This window comes from Impatiens glandulifera, chromosome 3 (assembly GCF_907164915.1).
Source record: "Impatiens glandulifera chromosome 3, dImpGla2.1, whole genome shotgun sequence".
In the NCBI taxonomy this organism is placed as follows: Eukaryota; Viridiplantae; Streptophyta; class Magnoliopsida; order Ericales; family Balsaminaceae; genus Impatiens; species Impatiens glandulifera.
Window position 1 is genome coordinate 8,293,333 of NC_061864.1, and position 19,633 is coordinate 8,312,965.

General features: G+C 30.0%; 3 protein-coding genes across 4 annotated transcripts; all 3 read right to left on the bottom strand.

Annotated features, from left to right (window-relative positions):
* Positions 1 to 553: 553 nt before the first annotated feature.
* On the bottom strand, positions 554 to 4,004 carry LOC124932642 (transcription factor bHLH81-like). Of its 2 annotated transcripts, XR_007098771.1 has the most exons (8): positions 3,139 to 4,004; positions 2,501 to 2,826; positions 2,249 to 2,410; positions 2,092 to 2,157; positions 1,941 to 2,009; positions 1,791 to 1,860; positions 1,540 to 1,706; positions 554 to 1,313 (listed from the first exon to the last, which is right to left on the bottom strand). XR_007098771.1 is itself a non-coding variant. In XM_047473302.1 (7 exons), the coding sequence occupies exons 1-6, from the start codon at positions 3,653 to 3,655 to the stop codon at positions 1,807 to 1,809; spliced, it is 1,194 nt and encodes a 397-aa protein (XP_047329258.1). In that variant the 5' UTR covers positions 3,656 to 4,004; the 3' UTR covers positions 1,391 to 1,706; positions 1,791 to 1,806. The 2 variants fall into 2 exon arrangements, 1 of the variants encoding a protein (XP_047329258.1); XM_047473302.1 differs by lacking the exon at positions 554 to 1,313 and having other exon boundaries at positions 1,391 to 1,706.
* A 9,524-nt stretch (positions 4,005 to 13,528) lies between these two features.
* On the bottom strand, positions 13,529 to 14,601 carry LOC124930921 (60S ribosomal protein L31-like). The gene is made up of 2 exons (XM_047471296.1): positions 14,443 to 14,601; positions 13,529 to 13,992 (listed from the first exon to the last, which is right to left on the bottom strand). Exons 1-2 carry the CDS (start codon positions 14,526 to 14,528, stop codon positions 13,710 to 13,712), a joined length of 369 nt encoding a protein of 122 aa, XP_047327252.1. The 5' UTR covers positions 14,529 to 14,601; the 3' UTR covers positions 13,529 to 13,709.
* Positions 14,602 to 17,109: 2,508 nt separating this feature from the next.
* LOC124932403 (zinc finger protein WIP2-like) lies at positions 17,110 to 19,633 on the bottom strand. The gene is made up of 2 exons (XM_047473023.1): positions 19,049 to 19,633; positions 17,110 to 17,547 (listed from the first exon to the last, which is right to left on the bottom strand). The coding sequence occupies exons 1-2, from the start codon at positions 19,631 to 19,633 to the stop codon at positions 17,110 to 17,112; spliced, it is 1,023 nt and encodes a 340-aa protein (XP_047328979.1).

Genomic DNA, 19,633 nt, shown 5'->3' on the forward strand with positions numbered 1-19,633 from the left:
GTCTTTTTGGTGAACCAAGGTATACATCAAAATCTTTCCTCTTTTATCTTTTAGAATGTGAACAAAAGCTTCGTATCTAAAGACCCTTAAGTAATTTAAAGAAGTTATTTTTCCATATCATATTACCATTCAATGATCTTATGGGTGAAAAATTGACCAGATCAAAAGCCATTTTTTTGCTTCTCCCTGAATTAACTTAGAAAGTTTTGCATGAGAAAACACATTTAATCTATTTTCCTCAATGTCCTGGTAGACGTTTTGGGATGTACATTTCCATTATCCCACTACTCTTTCAACTCAATTGGGCCTCTGTACTCTCCACCATTGTTACCTATGTTAGTTTCTGATACAGAATGAAGACTAAGATTTAAACAATCCAAGAAATGGAGGTGAGAAGCCAAGAGAAATCAAAACGAGATGTTAGAACATTTTCATAGTTTTATTCAGTAATCATAAGTTGTAATTTATATATGTTTTTATACTAGTCTATTCCTATACCAAAACATAAATATGTTTAAAAGACTAAGACAATTTCTCCTAGAAGCTTAGGCTACTCTTTTCTCATCTCCTTTCTCTTATAAACCCTAGAGGTATGTTATATTTTCTTCTTCTAACATCATCAAATTTGAAAACGGTACTTGATGTTGTTTTCCTGATAGATAGTCTTCACAAGATTGAAGTGACTGTGACCTTTTATACATGGAAAATGGACTTTTACAACAATCCCTAATAACTTCCTGCTTATATGAAAACGTATGTGACATACTTGTACAAGGATCCTTCATTCTTTTCTTGATCTACAATTAAGTTATCTGGACTAAGCCTTCAATTGTCAACACCCAATTGTCTAATCATTCATGCATCATCTAACTTCTTAATTGACAAAAGCATTCAGGTACGTGGCTTACTTGTGACATAGCTTGTACCAAAACATTCATTTCGATACGACGAAAATAATTCTTTATGAGGTGTGATGACAAATGATGATGTCAAATCAACGACTTAAAACAATTGTCCAAATGCAATATTCATATACTTTTCCTCACTAATAAGAGAAATGTTCTTGTTGGTGGTAATCCAGACTTAGATATAAATTTTTGGACTTTACATTTATCACAGAAACTTCAATGTAAATATAAATTGCTCCACAAAGTTTGCTTAATAAGGAAGCTCCTACTGGGAAACAAATGTTATCCTATACAACCTAGATGCTTATCTGTTAGACAATTGGAATCCTTGAAAATCACCTTTCAAATCATTTTGTATGTCTAGAACCAGCGGTAGAAATGCAAATCTTACTCCAGATGTTTTTTCTAGAAACAAAAAATAAAATATCCACATAGAGAGAGTCAATGGGCAACTTATTCTAACATTGTGCATATATCATAGATATTTCAAACTTCATTTGGTAGTTGACTATCATAGAATATTTTTGATGACGTGTGTAACGCCTGGCTTAGGCAAAACAACTTAGCCACCACAATCTTTACAACTTTGGGAAAAAACGATGAGAGTATTTCAGTTCCATTTATAACTTACCAGAAGGGGTAAACTGATGGGGGCAGGATTAGCAATCTGCCATCCATTCTACAACAAAAGTGTGATGAAATCCATAAACAAACATGGACAAAGCGATGATGCCCTTTGTGACTCCAAAGCCCTATCATAACTTCAAGAAATATTCACATTCCCACACATACAAGAGGCTGAAAACCAAAATAGATATGCAAATTTCAGAAGTGGAGATATAGCTTCACTATTTCTACGGATAGGTAGGTAACATGACTCACCAAGTGTGATTTTGCGTTATCTGTTGTTCTTATGGGGACAAGTACAGTTAGCTTGGCTCTCTGTAAGTATCTGATCAGGAGAAGATACAATATGGTGGGTCAGTGAGAAGACTTCAATTTTCTTTCCTTTGAATTCACAGTTCAACATACCTTCGCTTGTCTCTGAAGTTCCTTAATGTAATCAACAGCCAGGTCCAACATGTCCGCAGTGTTCGTTTGCTGATCAAGAAGACATGGTGTGCATTAATGGATATTTTCAGGTCAGTGTCATTAATTCTTAGTAAGAAGAGATACACCTTACCTTGTCCATGTTAGGAACAAGTTCTTGCAATTTCCTTATTCGTTCACTGATCTTTGTTCTTCTCACCTGAAAATCAATCCAAATATAGTAATAACTAGATTTGGTCATTCCCATCACTAAACATTCAACAATAAAAAAATAAAAGAAATAAGCATACCCTTTCAGCAACACTCCGTGGGTGAGTAGCACAACCCCGTTTTGCTCTCGTCTTAAAAGGAACTGAATCTTGGAACTGCAGTAGCTTCTCCATAGTAGATTGGGGTAAACTCAGGTGGCGAGACAATAAAGTGTTGGAAGTGGGTTTGTCATCTTCAACGTTCTGAAAAAAAAAGTGTACATGTGATTCAATCTTTAGCCAATGATGGAATCGCCAAAACACTGAATAACATAAAATTGCTAAGGATGGTACCTGATTTTCTATAGCATTTAAGTCAGCTTCTGGTTTTATGTCATCATCTTCGAGTTCTAAGAAAGATCTGGATAGATTCATTGAATCATCCCATGATTCAATTGGGAAACTCGGGATATAACCTCCGCCACTTCTCTCAGCAGCTTCACCGAAAATTTCACCTTCAGGACTTCCTATCCCCATACTATTGGTAGTTTCTGGGATTGGAGCCATTCGTCGAGATGAGAAGTCCATTTGAACCCTCAACCTGCTGGAGGAAAATGTTGACTCAGAAGTATTACCTTCATGCAGTCCAGAATTTCCCATTCCTCCCATTTCACTAAAGTCTGCCAAAAGCGAACACATATGTTTGACTGTCTACAATAATTGAATCCAACAATGATACACAACTAACATCATTCATTAGGTTTTCACAGCACCTTCATCTTGATTCTGAATTTTCAAATTCATTAGTATATATACATACATACATACTTCCAAGTTAGTAATTCTTTCTATCCTCACCTTCCTTGTCTTTTACAGAGGAGCAATCTATGATTATATTATTATGTAGTTTATTGCAACTTGGTTTCTGGTTGGTTATACACAAAAAGGGAAAGATGACAAGTGTCAACGACAATAGATATAAGTAAAAGTACCATTTTCGGCAGCATTAAAGTAGGAGGAGAGAAATCCGGCAGGGGAACTACTTTGTCTTATAAGGTTAATTCCACCCCCACCACCAGCACCAGCACCAGCACTGCTGAGGCCTCCTCCTCTTATAGAATTCGCAGCTCTAAAAGAATTATCCATGGAAGGTTTCTGATTCATCACTTGTTCAGAGAAAGAGTATGCAGCAGCAGTATTATTATTATCCTGTTGCGGTTGACGATTCTGAAAATCTTCAGATTGATGGTCTATCGATGCGGACGATTGAGACCTAAGACCTTCACTTTCGTCAAATTCAGGCGTGTTGTGCAAAGATGAATCGTCTCTGGTTACACCAGGAGCAAATCTGGAGGAATTGTAGGGATGAGGCTTGAGAAATTGATCAAATTTCTCTTCTCCTCCTCCTCCTCCGCTGCTGTTGAGCAAACTCGTAAAATACGAGCTCGGAGCAGATCTATATCGCGTCAATCCTGGATTGATTTGTTGTTGCTGCTGCTGCTGATCCATTACTACGGTGACTAGAATTGGCCGTGAGAAGTATCTAGAAAGTGAGGAATCCGGTAGATCTCTCGCTAGAACGCAAACGGTAGGAAAGCTTTCGAACAAAGAGCGGTTGGTTCCATTCGTTGAGAAGTGAAATGCAACATGTAAATCTCCTTTCTACAATTGATACTTGTTTGAGCAGTGGATTAAGGAGAAAAGTGGAGACAGAGAAATCCAATCCGGTCGAGGAATCTTTTTATCTTGAGCCTGAGATTCGAAGATTTCTGTTGTGTTGATGAAGAGCGGTGATGATGATGATGGTGGAGGGAGCAAGAACCTTTTTTTTTTTTTTTTTCCTTTCTTTCGAGTGGCGTAGCTAATATTACTAGTTGCTTTTCTTTCTTCTTATCATCTTATTATTTTCAAGAATACCCCAATGAAATGAAGTTTCATAAAAAGAGAAATAAAAAATATTCCTTCCTTATCATCAAAAACAGGCCCAAATATTTGAATTTCATTTTTACTAAATCTTAACTCCTTTAATAAGGTACTTTTAGTTTAAATTGAAGTTAGATTTTATGATTGTATTTTGTTTTTGTCATAACTTGGTAAGGGTAACATAACAAAGGTTAAAATCAAACTTATGCAACTTCCTAAAAGAAGCAACAAATTAATTATTTTGTTGGCAATGTTGACCTTTATAATTGACAAGCTCCCCAATTTCAGGAAGGGACTATTCCATTTTGTTAGTATATATACTGTTGTTTTAGTTTAATCAAAATTTCATTTAATAAGAAAATTTATACGGATTATTAAAAATTTCACTAACTTATTTATTTGATTTTATTAAAATCTTTCAAAATTGAAGTGTGACAATGATTTATGATGTAATCCTAATATGTAGTAATATATATGGTTGTGTTTATCCTAGAAAGTATGGGGAAATGGATAAAATGTTTTGAGATTTTGCTGTTATTATATTTTGGTGCAGATAAGAGTTCAATTTGTGTGGATTATTTGTGAACTTTTTCAAAATAAAATTTATATTTTTTTTAATCATTAAATTACTCAAATTATTAAATAAAATATTTTCATTTTTTTATTATAAATTTTAAATACAAAAAGTATTATATTAATTCAATTAATAAAAACCCAAATAACATATATTTTCATAAAACATTTTTTTTAAATGTATTAAAAACTTCAAAATAATTAACATCAAACAAGTCCAAGTGAGACCGGCCAGATTGTAAAATGATTTTTTATTGTTAAGTAACAGATTATTATTGAATTATGTTTGAAATAATATGTCTTGTTAAAAACATAATGTTTAGGGTGAATATTACAATTTAGAAATAATCAAAGGGCTTATTTAATATTTTCTATGTATCATTAATACATTTTTATTGCTAAAAACAACCAAGCAAATGCTGTCCATGTCTTGGTTGTCACATCCGGTATATGATTAATTAGCTCAAATTTAATTTAATCAGCTTAAACCTTTTTATTAATTATAAAAATTAATAAATAAGAGTTTCCCCCAAAAGTAGCCGACCTTTATTACCTACTTGATTAACAAATATAATCTGTTTCATAATAACATCCTATTAGTTCCATGATATCGATTACACTAATAATTTTCAAATTAGATATGAAGGTAATAAAATTGAAAAAGGGTTTGAAACTCATTTTGACCACTTGGGAGAGTTTTCAATAAATATGTATCCATAATTTTATTATTATTATTATTATTATTATTATTATTATTATTATGCATTTTTAACCTGCTTAATTAATTAGGTTGGGAATTTCTTTTAAAAAAACAAACATTTTAAAGTTGTCAAAATTTAGAGTTTAACTAGAATCCTTAGTTAGTAAACTAGCCAAATGTAGAGTTAAAAAGATAATAGTTATATATTATTATTATTATGATTATTTATATATATAATTACATATTTTATAATTAGTCAATTTTAAAAAATTATTTATTTTAATATAAAATTAATTACAAATAATAATAATTAAATAACACTATAAAAAATTATAATTATAAAATTAATTAATTAATTTAAATAAATAAATTTATTTTTTTAATTTTGAAATATAAATTTATTTATTCAAAAATAAATAATATATAATCGTAAAATCTAAATTATTTATAAACTCGTAAAATCATAAAATCTTATTATAAATTTAAAATCGTAAAAGTTTACCTATTTAAGAGTTACTTAAAATCAGACTTGTTAACCTAATGTGAAATTGTAAAATCGTAATATTTTAAAAGTTAACTCGAAATTTTAAGACTTGTCTCATATTATTCATACTAAAATATTGTCAAATTTAAAAAAGGGTTATCATTATAAATTTGGGCCGCCTCGAATTTTGAATTGCCCAAATCCACAAGGGACTGTGCTATTCAAGATGGATGTGGCATAAGGATTTGTTCCTTGGCCAATGACCTAACTATATTAGAGCTTCGAAAGATTTGAAAGGCTCCTTCCTTTACTCCAATTTTGACTTGCTATTGCACCTTTCAAACCAAGCTCCTTGTTTGGTAAAAATGTTGCTAGTTGATCTGACCCTGGACACCCACCTCCCAGGGCTATAGCCAATATCATCAGAAACCTATAAAGGTATAGACACCTATACCAAATTAGTTTGAAGAGTCTTGATTTGATGACCAAACTTTTTTTCAATTAACGTTGACATGCTTCACAGAAATAGATTTTAGTGTCAAAATATTGTAACTCAAAAGTAGATCAAACACGGGAAATTCTTGCCCTAGAAGACCGGGGTTGGTTCTTTCTCGCCACCCACGTAGATAAAATATAGATTCTTTTTATTGACATAGGTCTAATTTAAAAAAATGAAAAAAATAAATATTTTGAGTAAAATTTAAACCCATAATCAAATAAAATTTTTAAGTTTTTATATTAAACCACTAGACTAGAACATCTTATATTTATAAAAATAATAAATTTTAACTAAATATCATACTATTTTAATAAATGGGCAGACCTAGTCCAATGACTTATTGGGCTTACCCCATGGCCGACACTACTGTAATATATGATGGATTAAGTTGACGGATTTACGGATTGAATGATACTAACATGAACCTAACATGTATAGTAATTCGTGTCAAGATTTATAAGATTAACCTAAACCTAGGGACAGATTCAGAAATGTGAGTTGAGTTTAAAAAAAAAATAGGGTCCCTTAAAATAATAAGGAGAAAATTATATATAAAACTAATCAATAAGTAATTTTTACTTATTTTAAAAAAGAATAGATAAAAAATAGTTAATTAAATTGAAAAAGTTAATTTTTGTTTTTACAAAATTAAAGGGTAATGTCACATTTTTATCTTAAAAAAATAAATTAGGGTGGGCAACCTACTACCTGTCATATTTATTTGAAATTAACCTAAATTCGATCTAATTAACCTAACTTAACTCCAACATTACACGATGTAAATTAATAACACTATTTATTTCATATCAAAATTACATTAACACAATAAAAACAATAAAACTATCAGGATGACGGGTTTACCTTTGGATATTTTAAATCTGTTGGAATTTTAAACTAATTCATAAATTCTATTAATGAATGGAAATTAGAATATGAATAATGAAATCAAATCAAATTCACATGAAATTCAAACGTGAATTAAAGGGTGAAATTTGATCCAAATGTATAATTTAAATCAATTAATTTAAATTAATTGATCTAAAATGCCTTGATGACCAATTAACAAAATATTGTTAATTTGTAGTGTAGCTTACATGAGTTTGTTATTATTATTATTATTTGTTATGATAATTTATATTATTATTAACAAATTGGAAAACCACGTAATGTTAGTATTGAATTGTAAATGCCTTAATTGTTTTGACAAACAATTACTCTATAATGAAGAGAAAAACGTTAAGGTAATGAAGAGGCAAACAATGCCAACTGTTGGATCAAATGATGATTTTATTTAATGGTTTAACTTTCAATCTTAAAACAGTTTCATGTGCTAAGTTATTTAGTAGCTTTTGCCGTCGAAAATCTTTGTCTTTGATGTTTCAGAAATACGAGTCACGATGTTTCAAAAGAGATGATGGCTCATTTCGACAAGTTGAAATTATTCATCTTAATAAGAAGAAGAATCGACTAATAAAGATAAGTCTTTATTATACACGTATAATGTTAATTTTTAATATTTTTCTTGTATTATTAAAAGCTTAATTTTATAAGCTGATATATGTTTGACATATAATTTTTCTCAAGAAAAAAATTGTATATTCAATATACAAATGTTATCTTGAAAATAATTTAGAAAACAATAATTTGTTTTCTTTTTCATTAAAAGTTTGAGAGTTACTAGAATTATTATTATTAATAAATGAAAAGGTAACTAAAAGGTTAACTTATAATTTTCAATTTAAATAAAATTTGTGGTTATATTTAATAGTAATTAAAATTAATTATAATTGAAACATATGGTTTCAGTTTTAAAATAATTAATTATAATATATATACATTCTTAAATTAATTAAGTGTGATAATTAATAAGAATGTGATATGTTGATTATTAACGAAATATAGTCTATTTATATATGTATATATAAATTGTCTTATATATTTACCGTTTGATTATGATACTAAGTTATCAATTTTGTTTGACAGAGTTTAAGTCAAAAATAAGAGAAAAATAAGTTTATCTGAAGAGAAGACAAAATGTCGTAAACAGTAATACAACAATAAAAGGCCGCATTGGCACAGTGGTTTAAAGTTCAGACGCAAGGGTGTGAGGAGGCGAAAAGTCCCTAGTTCGAATCCCATTTAGCCATTTCATAAGAAATCTGATGTGTTATACAATGACACTAGTCATTTATGTTGAAACCATTCCAATTTCTTGTGTAGAAATTATGAGATGAATGGATAGTCAATAATGATTTCTTATAAAAAAAACATGATTTGTCTAAATGACATTAATTATGAATGTTGAAATCATTATAATTTCTTATGTAGAAATTATGAAATAAATTGAGTATAGAAATTTTAATTTCTTAAGATTAAATAAGTTGTTTGTGTTAGAACTTATTCTAATCATGCATTGAGAGAGACAATTATGTAAGTTGAAATATTTTCGCAAAAATTATCTCGGTGAGAATGATCCACCTAGATTTGTTTTGAGCATTGTCGCTTCACGTGGATTATCGTTCATAACACGATAATGTAATTACTTCGATTAAGACATGAGGTACGTTTGTAGTTATGTTTTATTTGATTATACTGCTAAGTGATTAATTATATATATCATGCATATTAGCTAATAATATGATTCATGTTCATTCATAATAAGTATGATTATCTAAAAATTTATATACATATATAAATAAAGATTTATTTTTAATCTATTTTATTTTAATAGATAATTTTGAATTTTGTCACAAAACTATGTATTTTTTGATTGACAAATATTTGTTATAGAATGTTAAAGGTCATCTAATTAATTAAAAAACAAATAATTGATGACATGAATACTTATAGTTAGCTAGTTTTATATTTGATTAAAGTTAAACGGTCAACATTCTATTAATTATTATGTATTTTATAAATGTATTTATATATATATGAAAGTTAATATATATTTGTTTAAATAATATATGACATATTATTTATTTGATTATGTTTCTAAGTTATTGACTATATATATATATATTTGTTTTTTTCGTGGTGACTAAAATTAAAGAAGCAATAATATATAATATCATATATATATGGATATATTAAATTTGGTATAATATAATATATTTGATATACATTGTTTAATTGTATCATAAAGACTTACTTAATTTGATAATTTTAAAATCAAATAATTACAAGGAAAGTCTTGTTTAATTTGAGAATAATATGGCAAACGTGCCAATATTGCGGGATGCAAACGTGCAACCGAAATTAAATGTTTTATGCGGCTTCGGCCAAAGATGCTTGAAACATTATGATTTCTTTTGTAGAAATCATGTGATATGGTGAATATTTATTTGATTAAATATTCTAATTTCTTTTATAGAAATTAAGTGTTGAAATAAATATTTTATTTGATTAAATATTTTAATTTTTTATGTAGAGATTATGTGAAGAATGATTTATATATGAATAAACATTCTAATCTCTTGTATATAAATTATATTTTATTCAATTAAATATTTATGATATAGTTATCTTATTCATTGTATGATAAGTATAACAAAATAAATTTGTAAAAGAATTGTGTGACAATTTCTTGATTTGAAAATCATTGACTTAAATCATATAAGTGTGTGATTTAAAAAAAAGGGTACCAACACGAATGTGGGGGCAAATATTTTTATTGATTATAACACAAAAATAATTGTGTATATTATGATAAATAAAAAGATAATTTATTGTTAGAGAAATATGTTCTCTATAAAAGATAAAGTTGCGCAACTTTACAAAAAGAAAGAAAATAACAAGAAAATGTCTTGTTTATATTTGCTGAGTTGAGTTGGTGTTCAAATCGATATTTTAGATTTGAGAATTTTGAAATCAAGAAATGTGTCATATTTTGACATTATTTTCATAAAACTATGAAGAACCAATGTCTTCAAAAGAATTTTATGAAATAAATGAAAATGAAGTTTATAAAGTTTTGATATGACTTATAACAAATTTTATAATAATGATATGAAAATTTGATCATACTTTTATTAAAAAGTGGATGTGACAATTATATATATCATAAAGACAATGAAAATTATTTCATTACGTGTCTTTTGTACGATATTTTTATCGTTGAAAATTACGATAAAAATGATTAAATCCATAAAGGATATGAATTGCACTAAACGAAATATCATGTTGTTATCAAATGATATATTGATATTATTAAATGAAAGACTTTACGTCTTAAAGTGAATATGTTTACACTTAGAAGTGCAATCTACGTATGAAAATCTTCTAAAAAACTTATGATGGATAGATTAAACGTTATAATCTATATTTTTGACTTATTTCGAAAAATAAAATATTTTTATGTAAAATATATAATCGTTTACACGAAGGCAGAATAGTTCAAAGACATTTTGTCTACTAGTTAGCCAAGTAAACAATATTTTCATAAAAAAAATTAAATGATAAGCATGTACGAATGATTATGCTTCTCATTAGAAGATGTTCCAAGGTTAACTAAGAATGCATCAACAAAAATTTATAATTATTGTGATAGTAATTAGAAATTGGACAAGCTTAGAGTCGGTGACAAGTCTAGACATACATGTCTTAGACATAATGTCATTAGACTATACTCTCTAATGAAGTTATCAAATTTAACTATGTAAGTCAAAGATAACATTGTGGATCCACTAATCAAATTATTGAATAGAGAGATAGTTTGAAGTCTTATGAGACATCAGCCTACTATAAGTTAGTATGAAGGAAAACCCAACCTATGCAGACTGGAGATCCCAAGAACTAGGTTCAATGGGACAACCTAATTGTACTAACTTGGAAAGTTATTGTTAAGGATTAATCCTATAACGAAACAATATATATTTTGACGAGGATAAGCATATCGCTTTTAATGATTCTTTGTGAGCAAAGAGATCACCTATGTGAGGGAGAAGTGGGGCCGCTTCGAAAGAATTGCACGGCTCAATTCTAGACCCTCTCACAGAACCAGGCGCGTGTTCCATGGCCAAAACGGACACAACCATGAGAGTTTGACATGTATCAAGGAGAATTCTATGTGAAAGTGTGTAATCGTTTACACAAAAGGCAGAATAGTTCAAGGACATCGAGTCTACTAATCAGCTAGTAAAGTTATATGCTTTCACAAGGGAAGGTTCAAAGGGTTACACCTACCTATCCTATGTAGAATTCAACTGTTGAACCTTTCACCGGGTTAATCTTTCAATTTCCATTAATGTGGGGGATTGTTGGAATTTTAAACTAATTCATAAATTCCATTAATGAATGGAAATGAGAATTTGGGTAAATAAAATCAAATGAAATTCAAACGTGAATTAAAGTGAAATTTGATCCAAATAATTAAATTATTTTGTTAATGATGTAATTAACATTTAATGGCTTGAAAAACAATTATCAAATTAAATATGTTTAATTTTGTTAATTGTCATTGTAACCTTCATGATATTATTGCTATCAATTTATTAGCAAGAAAATCATGTAACGTGTATTTTCTATCGAAGAAGAGAAAATACAAAGGGCAATGAAGAGGCAATCAAGGTCAGCCGTTGGATCAAAGATTAATGGTTGATTTTATTTTTATGAAAGTTTAACTTTTTAACAATATAAAACCCCTCATCTCTAATCTCAAAATTTTACATTATCTTATATTTTTTCTCACACTAGAATTCCAAAAGTCTTCTTCTTGTTTTGTGAGTGTTCTTCGAGTTTTTTGTTCGATTTTTCCGTTGAAACCCGGTGATAGTTCATGTACTTTATCAAGCTCGTTGTGTAGTGATTTCGGTGCTGAATCACTACTAGATTCGTTGTACCCTGGGAGACAACCATCTGTGATAAGCTCTAGCACATGGGGAGACGGTGGAACTGTTTTAAGGGAAATGTGCTAAGCACATGCCTCGAATCAACAATTTATTCGGTGATATTGTTTTTCATATATTTTATTTATTTCATCTATTTGTAACGTAATTTATATATATATTTCTGTTATTTTTCAAGACAAGATTTCTAACAAAATCGACACAATTTTGACCGGTTTATTAAGTAAATTAAATAGGTCGATCCGAATAAAAAAAAAATTCCAAATATGATATTTCCGTGCTCGGATATAGTCGTATTTTTGTGTCGGGTTAAAATTTGCCAACCCTATTATAAATCCACCTGGAGTAAAAAAAAAAATTCCCAATTTTATTATTTAATATAAAAATATTGTTAGTTATGATTAAGTTTCAACTTTTTAATATTTGCTTATAGATGGATGATGTAACTATACTCATAAAATTGATACCTTTTAGTCCAATTAAGATTTTTTATAAAGTTATACTCATTCATTTGTACTTCCATCGAAAACAGTTAGTGGGAGAATTCAAGAATAGAGTTTAGTTATTTTTTGCTTTCTAATTATTTTCTACCCCTCTTAATATATTTGAAAAAAAAAGTATTTCTTTTGCACATCATATTTGGAAACTTGTTGTATATGGTTAGATTTGGGTTAAAATGTTAAAATATCAAAATGAGAAAGAGACTGTTAGAGTTCTATAACTCAATCCATATTAGGTTTTCTTTCGAGTATCTTTTGATCTGTTTTCGTAAAGTTTTATGTTTTCTTTCTTGTAGTTAAAAAAAAGTGTGATTTTAGTTAAATAGTTGCGTTGCCATGGTCCTGCTCCTTATGTTCAGTAATTGAAAGTTTGAAATGTTACATATGTGAAAGTTTGAAATGTTAAACAAATTGAATATGTTAAACAATATCAATAAATGGATGTTGAACATGATGCAATTGAAACTTCTTGATATGACAATTTTTCACTATATCCAAAATCTACATTTGAAGAGTGATCCACTGTAATTTTGGTAGGAAATAAATTTTCTTTGTCAAAAAATAAAATCCCTGAGAACAGCTCAATGAAATCAGTGAAAATATTTGATTATCACTTAACTTACAATAGGGAGGCCAAAGATGAACACAATTTTATAGCTTTCAAACACTTTACATCTAATTTTGTCAAACTTCTATTAGTCACATAACTCATTGAAAATGAAAAAACAAACATATTTAATGAATTGCCAGAAAAATTTGTCACCAAATACTACAATCCAAAGAGGCTATTCCTATAGGAGTTTCAATCTTGATCTTAAAATAATCTGCAAACTAATCAAACAAAATAAATAATCATGAAGTCAAGTCTATCAATAACAAAGAAATCAGAATTGTCTCCCATATAATCAAAATTCAAAGAAGTAATTGACAAAAACTTGGGCGATAATTGAAGATTGTCTGTCAATACTTTAGAGATAAAACAAACCCAAACTAATAGACTAAAAGACAGGGTAAAATCATAACAAAGATTTGATTGATTCATTCATCATCATCTTCAATGATCTTGGTCCCTAATCCCTTGAGTCCTTCAGCTGGAGTTTCAGCAACAGTGACAAGCGAGAAGAGCTCCTCCTCAGCATCTTCCTCATCATTCCTCTTTCGGGCAATGCGAACACGGACCCTCCTTGGCACACTTCTGATACCACGGCTCCAAATCAGTTTGTTGAGCTTCACATCAACCCTAACATCTGTTGTTCCCATAGCCTTCTGAGCAAACTTCCTAATCTCCTTTATGGCATTAGGAGCCTTCTTCTTGAAGGTGCTAAATAAAGGATAGAATCACAACAGCAAACAATGATAGAATCAGATTCATCTTCAACTTGTCAAAACATCCAAATGTTAAAATTCCACAGAACAATGAGGACATACAAATTCTTCAACATAAGTCACAAACAATTCATTCGTAAGAACATCTAAGACTGTCTTGAGCATATACTTAGTAAGTCTAGTTTACAATTGTTCCGATCACAGACAGATGATGAACATATATGACTTCATAACGACGGACAAATGTAATTGATCTACAAAGATCCGACCATCTATTCAAAAACAGGTAAGGAAATCTAAAGATCTAACATTTTCTGGCTGTTTCACTGGATTGAAGAGTCAAAGTAAATGGGTTTCTATCTTCATATGAATATATCCACAAACACATCAATCTATGGCTCATACGAAAAGGGAGAAAGAAAAAAGATAAGATCTTGAAGATTACCAGCCATGGAGACGCTTGTGAAGATTTATGGTGTACTCCCTAGTGACAACCTCTTCCTTTCTGCCTTTGCTGCCCTTCTCAACCATTTTTGTCTGCGGCTTCTGGGAAGGAAGGGTTCGATAGAATTTCTCTTTCTCTCTCTCGGAAGAAATTGTATCGCCGTATCAGCACAGCTATAAGTAGAAACCCTAAACGCAGGACGACGGCCAATTTCTTATGCTTATTGGGCTTTCTTATTTAGCTGGGCCCTTTAAAACAACAGGGCCTTAAAATAACTCTAGGTCATTTACTAGTTATTTCTTTTGAGTCCATTTTGGTTTTGCAGAAGTAACAATAATATATATTCTTTTTAATTTTGTAAAAATAAAAGAATAATATAGCAATGAGACAAATAGAATTGCTATTCATAGGTCATATATATATTTATTTATTTATTTATCTGAAAATATATTGACATGACCTTTCAGTATTATTTATTTGCTTTTTACTGCTCTCTCTAGTCTCTACACAGCCAGCTTTCTTTGGGACCAAACTAAAGCTGCCACCAAGATCCATGCCCACTTTAATTGATTTTTACAAACAAAAATTAACCTAAGTTATTATTAAGACTATCTATATATATATATATATAATATATGATCATCAGACTCAAACAACAAAATCCTAAATCAAACACAACCACAACCTAGGTTATGTTGACAAATATCTACCTAGAACATGTTATATATATTCTATATATTTCAATTAGATGGTTTTTATGAATAAATTAGATGGTTTTTATGAATAGATATTTATAAGTAGAGTTTATTTAATATAAAGAATGTTTATTTTAATTAGATGTCATTTTTTCAAACCAGATTTTTATTGGCTTAATTTAGATATAATATAAGATTAATTATGAACATACAAAGGTGATAAAAAATAAGTGAAGTTTATATAAAGGAAAGCTTAGATTTCTAGAAGCTTCCAACATTAACTAATTGGTTAATAATACATTATACGCATAACACACATGGAATAACTTAATTTGATATTTAATAGTATTCTTGCATGCATATAATATATAAATTTTAGTTTTAATTAATAATTTTTCTAAAAAATAAACTAATATAAACTCAAAAGATAAGAGTCAAATGAAGTTAGACAATTCTGGTACTATATATTGTGGTTTTGTCCTCTAAGTTGAAGAGACCAATTTATTATTTGTTATGTACTTTATTTAGGCTTGCATTATATAATGTGGTGGAGTTATATTCTCATATAAATTTTCAGTCGGTTTTACAGAATAACAAAAGAGAAAGCAGAACAAAAATAAATTTAGGAGTTTGAGGTAGTAGTTTGAGAAGATTTCTGTTTTTCGAAATTTGGACTGTTTGATTGACTTCAAACGTTGACAACATGTTGGTTATTTATGAGACTATTTTCTGAACGGTGAAGATCTATTTTATGATACTTCTAAATCAATCAAAGAAAAACCAGAATTACAGAATTAATAATGTTGGTTGATCTTATTTTTTCTTGCTCTTTATTGTTATTTACCAAGATTGTTGTGTGATTTTGATGTAATTGATTAGATTTTAGTTTGGTTATACCTAGAATAAACCATTATTTGTAACATTGTTGATAATAGATTGTTAAGTGACATATATAGGTCCCGTGATTTTTACTCTCGATTTGTAGAGATTTTTCACGCTAAATTCGTCTTGTTCTGTGGTTTCAATTTCTTTCTGTTTGACTCATCTCTTATACTCAATTAATTGAAAAAGTGTTATGTTTTGGAAGAATACATTTTCCCATCAACCGTTTAAGTTTAAAGTACTCATTAAAACTAAACTAGCTAGCACTTTCTATATATGACATATTTTTATTTAAAGAAGGTTTCTGATGGTATCTTTTACTCGTCGATTATTCCTCAACACCTACTTAAAATCAAATCTTTATCTCAAGTGAAAAAAATCTTCAACTATAAGAGATCAAATGTTTCAAATTCAATTCTCCGATTAAAAACACTATACGTTGAAGTATGAGGTAATGATGGCAAAAGACCGTGCTAACTTTCTCCAAAAAATAAACTTATTTGAAAAAAAGTGGAGACAATAATATTTGTTGAGAATGTGGAAACACTTGGTTTATCTTAATGAATAAGGGTTATGATGATTACTCATTTACAATAAACTAGAACAGTAAAACAATGAACTACAAACAGAAGACCATAAATGACTATACGACATAATAACAAGTCTATCTAAATATCTAAATCACTTTCAAAATAAATTTAAGCCAACCCCAAACATGACCCGCCACAGACAATTTGAGGAAAAGCTTCACCGGTACACAAGTAAAAGAAGATACAAAAACACATTATTGAAGCAGTAATAAAAAAAAGTGAGAAGACAAAAATATTATGTTTTAAAGTGAAGGAAATAGACAATAATAAATATGATTTGATCTGCGGTATTCGATCTACACTGCAATTAGAAAACATGTTAGAAAGGGACAATTGAAAAAACATAAGGCGCAGTCTCATCAGCACCTGATCTGAGATACTTGTCATCTCTCTCTCTCTCTATATCTCTTTTCTCTCTCTAATTATTGAAAGACAATACCTAAAATTAAAGGGCAACAAGAGAACCTAGCAATCTATGGATGATCTAGCTAGCTAGCTAGCTAGTTAGTATTGTTGTCTTGCTCAATCTCAGAGGCAGGTTCATCTTCTTGATCATCAAAACAATCAATCCCATAAGCAGCATGTCCATTACCAAATGCCTTAATATGATCCTTAAGAGACCTTTTATGTTTAAAATCAGATCCACAAGAACAATACCAAAGCTTCCCACAATTCTTCTCATGTGTCCTCCAATCCCCTCTCACTGCAAAAGCCTTCCCACATTTCCTACACATGAAGGGTTTCGCTCCATGCTTTCTCTTGTAATGAGTTTGAAGCGTCCTAAAATCCTTAAGTGCCTTTGCCCTAGGATGATCTATGTTGTTCCTACACCCGGGTGCACAACAGTAACACGGCAACCTCAGCATCGCCGTCGGTTGTGTCCCTCTTAACGACTCCGGTCCTCTCCTATACTGCGATCCGTGCCCCCACATGTGCATCTATATATATAAACAAACTGATTAATCACCTAAACAAAACTATGTATTTTGGGGTCAGTTTTAAAATGAATAATATAATGGATAGACAGAAATGGAATGTTTTTATTTTGAATGAGAAGAAGATGGAAACTTTGCTTGGACTGAAAGAGGAAGGGTTACCACTCATACTCGTGAGCATACAGCAATGTATTCTGACAGTTTTTTCTTTATTTTTCACCTCAAATCACGTACCGATAAGGAGAACCCATTTGGTAATAGGATGAGACTGGAGATAAAAATCATTGCTTTTGCATGGGTCCTAATACATTCATTTCCCCTTCTTGCAGCTCTTTCATGTACAGTATATTATATCAAAAGAAAGACAAAATGATGCTGCTCTAAGTAAACAGAACCCTGAATCCTATTCATCATATTCAGAAAATAAAAGTAGTACTATTTTCCTTATTGTCATTATAGTTGGGCTTCTTTTTTTTTATATCACTGTTTCAACATGTATCAACTCTATTATTAGGGTTTTCAAGCTAGCACATTAGAATATAAAACTTTATTTTTTCTTCTTGGCATATGGGTAATATTTTTTTATTTTATTTTATTTTAAATATTTTGTTTAGCTTTTGAGTGAATATATTATAACCTGAAAACAGAAAGAAAGCACAGCGTGAAAATGTTACAGTTTTGCACACCTGCCAATGAATTGAATGATGTAGAATACAAACTCCAAGGAACAAAAAGCATAATGGGATGTGTAGTTCAATCAAAATAAAGAGAGGCACTAGACAAAGGGTACCCAGTTGGACCAGTATAGATAGATTTATTCAAATCCCCAAATCCCTCAAATCATGCACTAAAAGAAGCTAATCAATGAATAAACTATTAGTAGATGAACTTGCAGTAGTAGGAAACTAATTAACTACCAATGTTGATTAAATTCAAAAGGAAGAAAGAAAGAAAGAAAGAAAGAAAGAAAGAAAAAGAGAGAAGACCAGATTAATATAAAGTTTTTAACCTTGGAAGAGAGAAATGACAAATTTATAATATATAGGAGGAAGGAACCAGTCACAGACCCATGAAAAGTCTCAGATCCAAGTCATGAATTTATTATGAAAGCCTCTGATCAGGCCATTAATATAATTTGTTTGTTCTTGATCCATCGAATTAATTACTAATAAAAATCATGTCATTAATTTTATAATGAAAGTTTGAACCTTTTAAAAAAGAAAAGAAAAGAATGACAAAGAAAAGAGAAAGGTTGAAATTGTGGTAGAAAAGATCTAAAAAGAGGTATGACCAATTAAACAAACAATCAGTTGCTTTGTTAGCTATTTTTTTTTTCTCTTTTCTCTTCAAAGAAGAATCAAAAGTGAAACCCTTTTGTAGACAATGGGTCCATATGTTTGTTTCTGATAGATTCTGCCTTTGTTTCTTTGACTCTAGCTCATATAACAAATTAATTTAAAGGGGGAACCAGTATTTCATGTAAGAAATTAAGAATTGACAATACCTGCATGTTGTTGTATCTGTTGAAAGTCTTGAAGCAAAGAGGGCAAGAGAACTGTGTAGGACCAATCAGAATCTGGGCTGGAGTTGGAATCCAGTACTGACCACCCTTGTTAATAGGGTGTGATGATGATGATGATGAGGCCATAACCGTCGACACTTGATCTGATGATTCCTTAACCACCATAAAATTATTATTATTATCACTTGATCTTGAGATCAGATCATTATCATCACCAAAGCTGCAGCTGCTAGGGTTTGGGAGGAGGCCAAGATGGAGATCAACGGTCACAGCTTCATCAATATCATAGTCATGATCAACAAGATCTAGGTCCATGGGGGTGTATGATAAATCATGATCTGCAACAGCTTGTCTTGCAGGGCTTGAGCTGAGAAGAGGGAGGGCTTCTCTAAGAGGAGGAGAGGATGGGAATATTGAGTGATGATGATCAAAGAAATAATAATTAGAAGCATTAGAGGAGGTAATGATATCATTAGAAGATGATGAAAAGTGATGATCATGAAAAGAATTAGGGTTGATTAATTCATGATTGTAGTAGTAGTAGTAATTATAGCTTGGATCACCCAT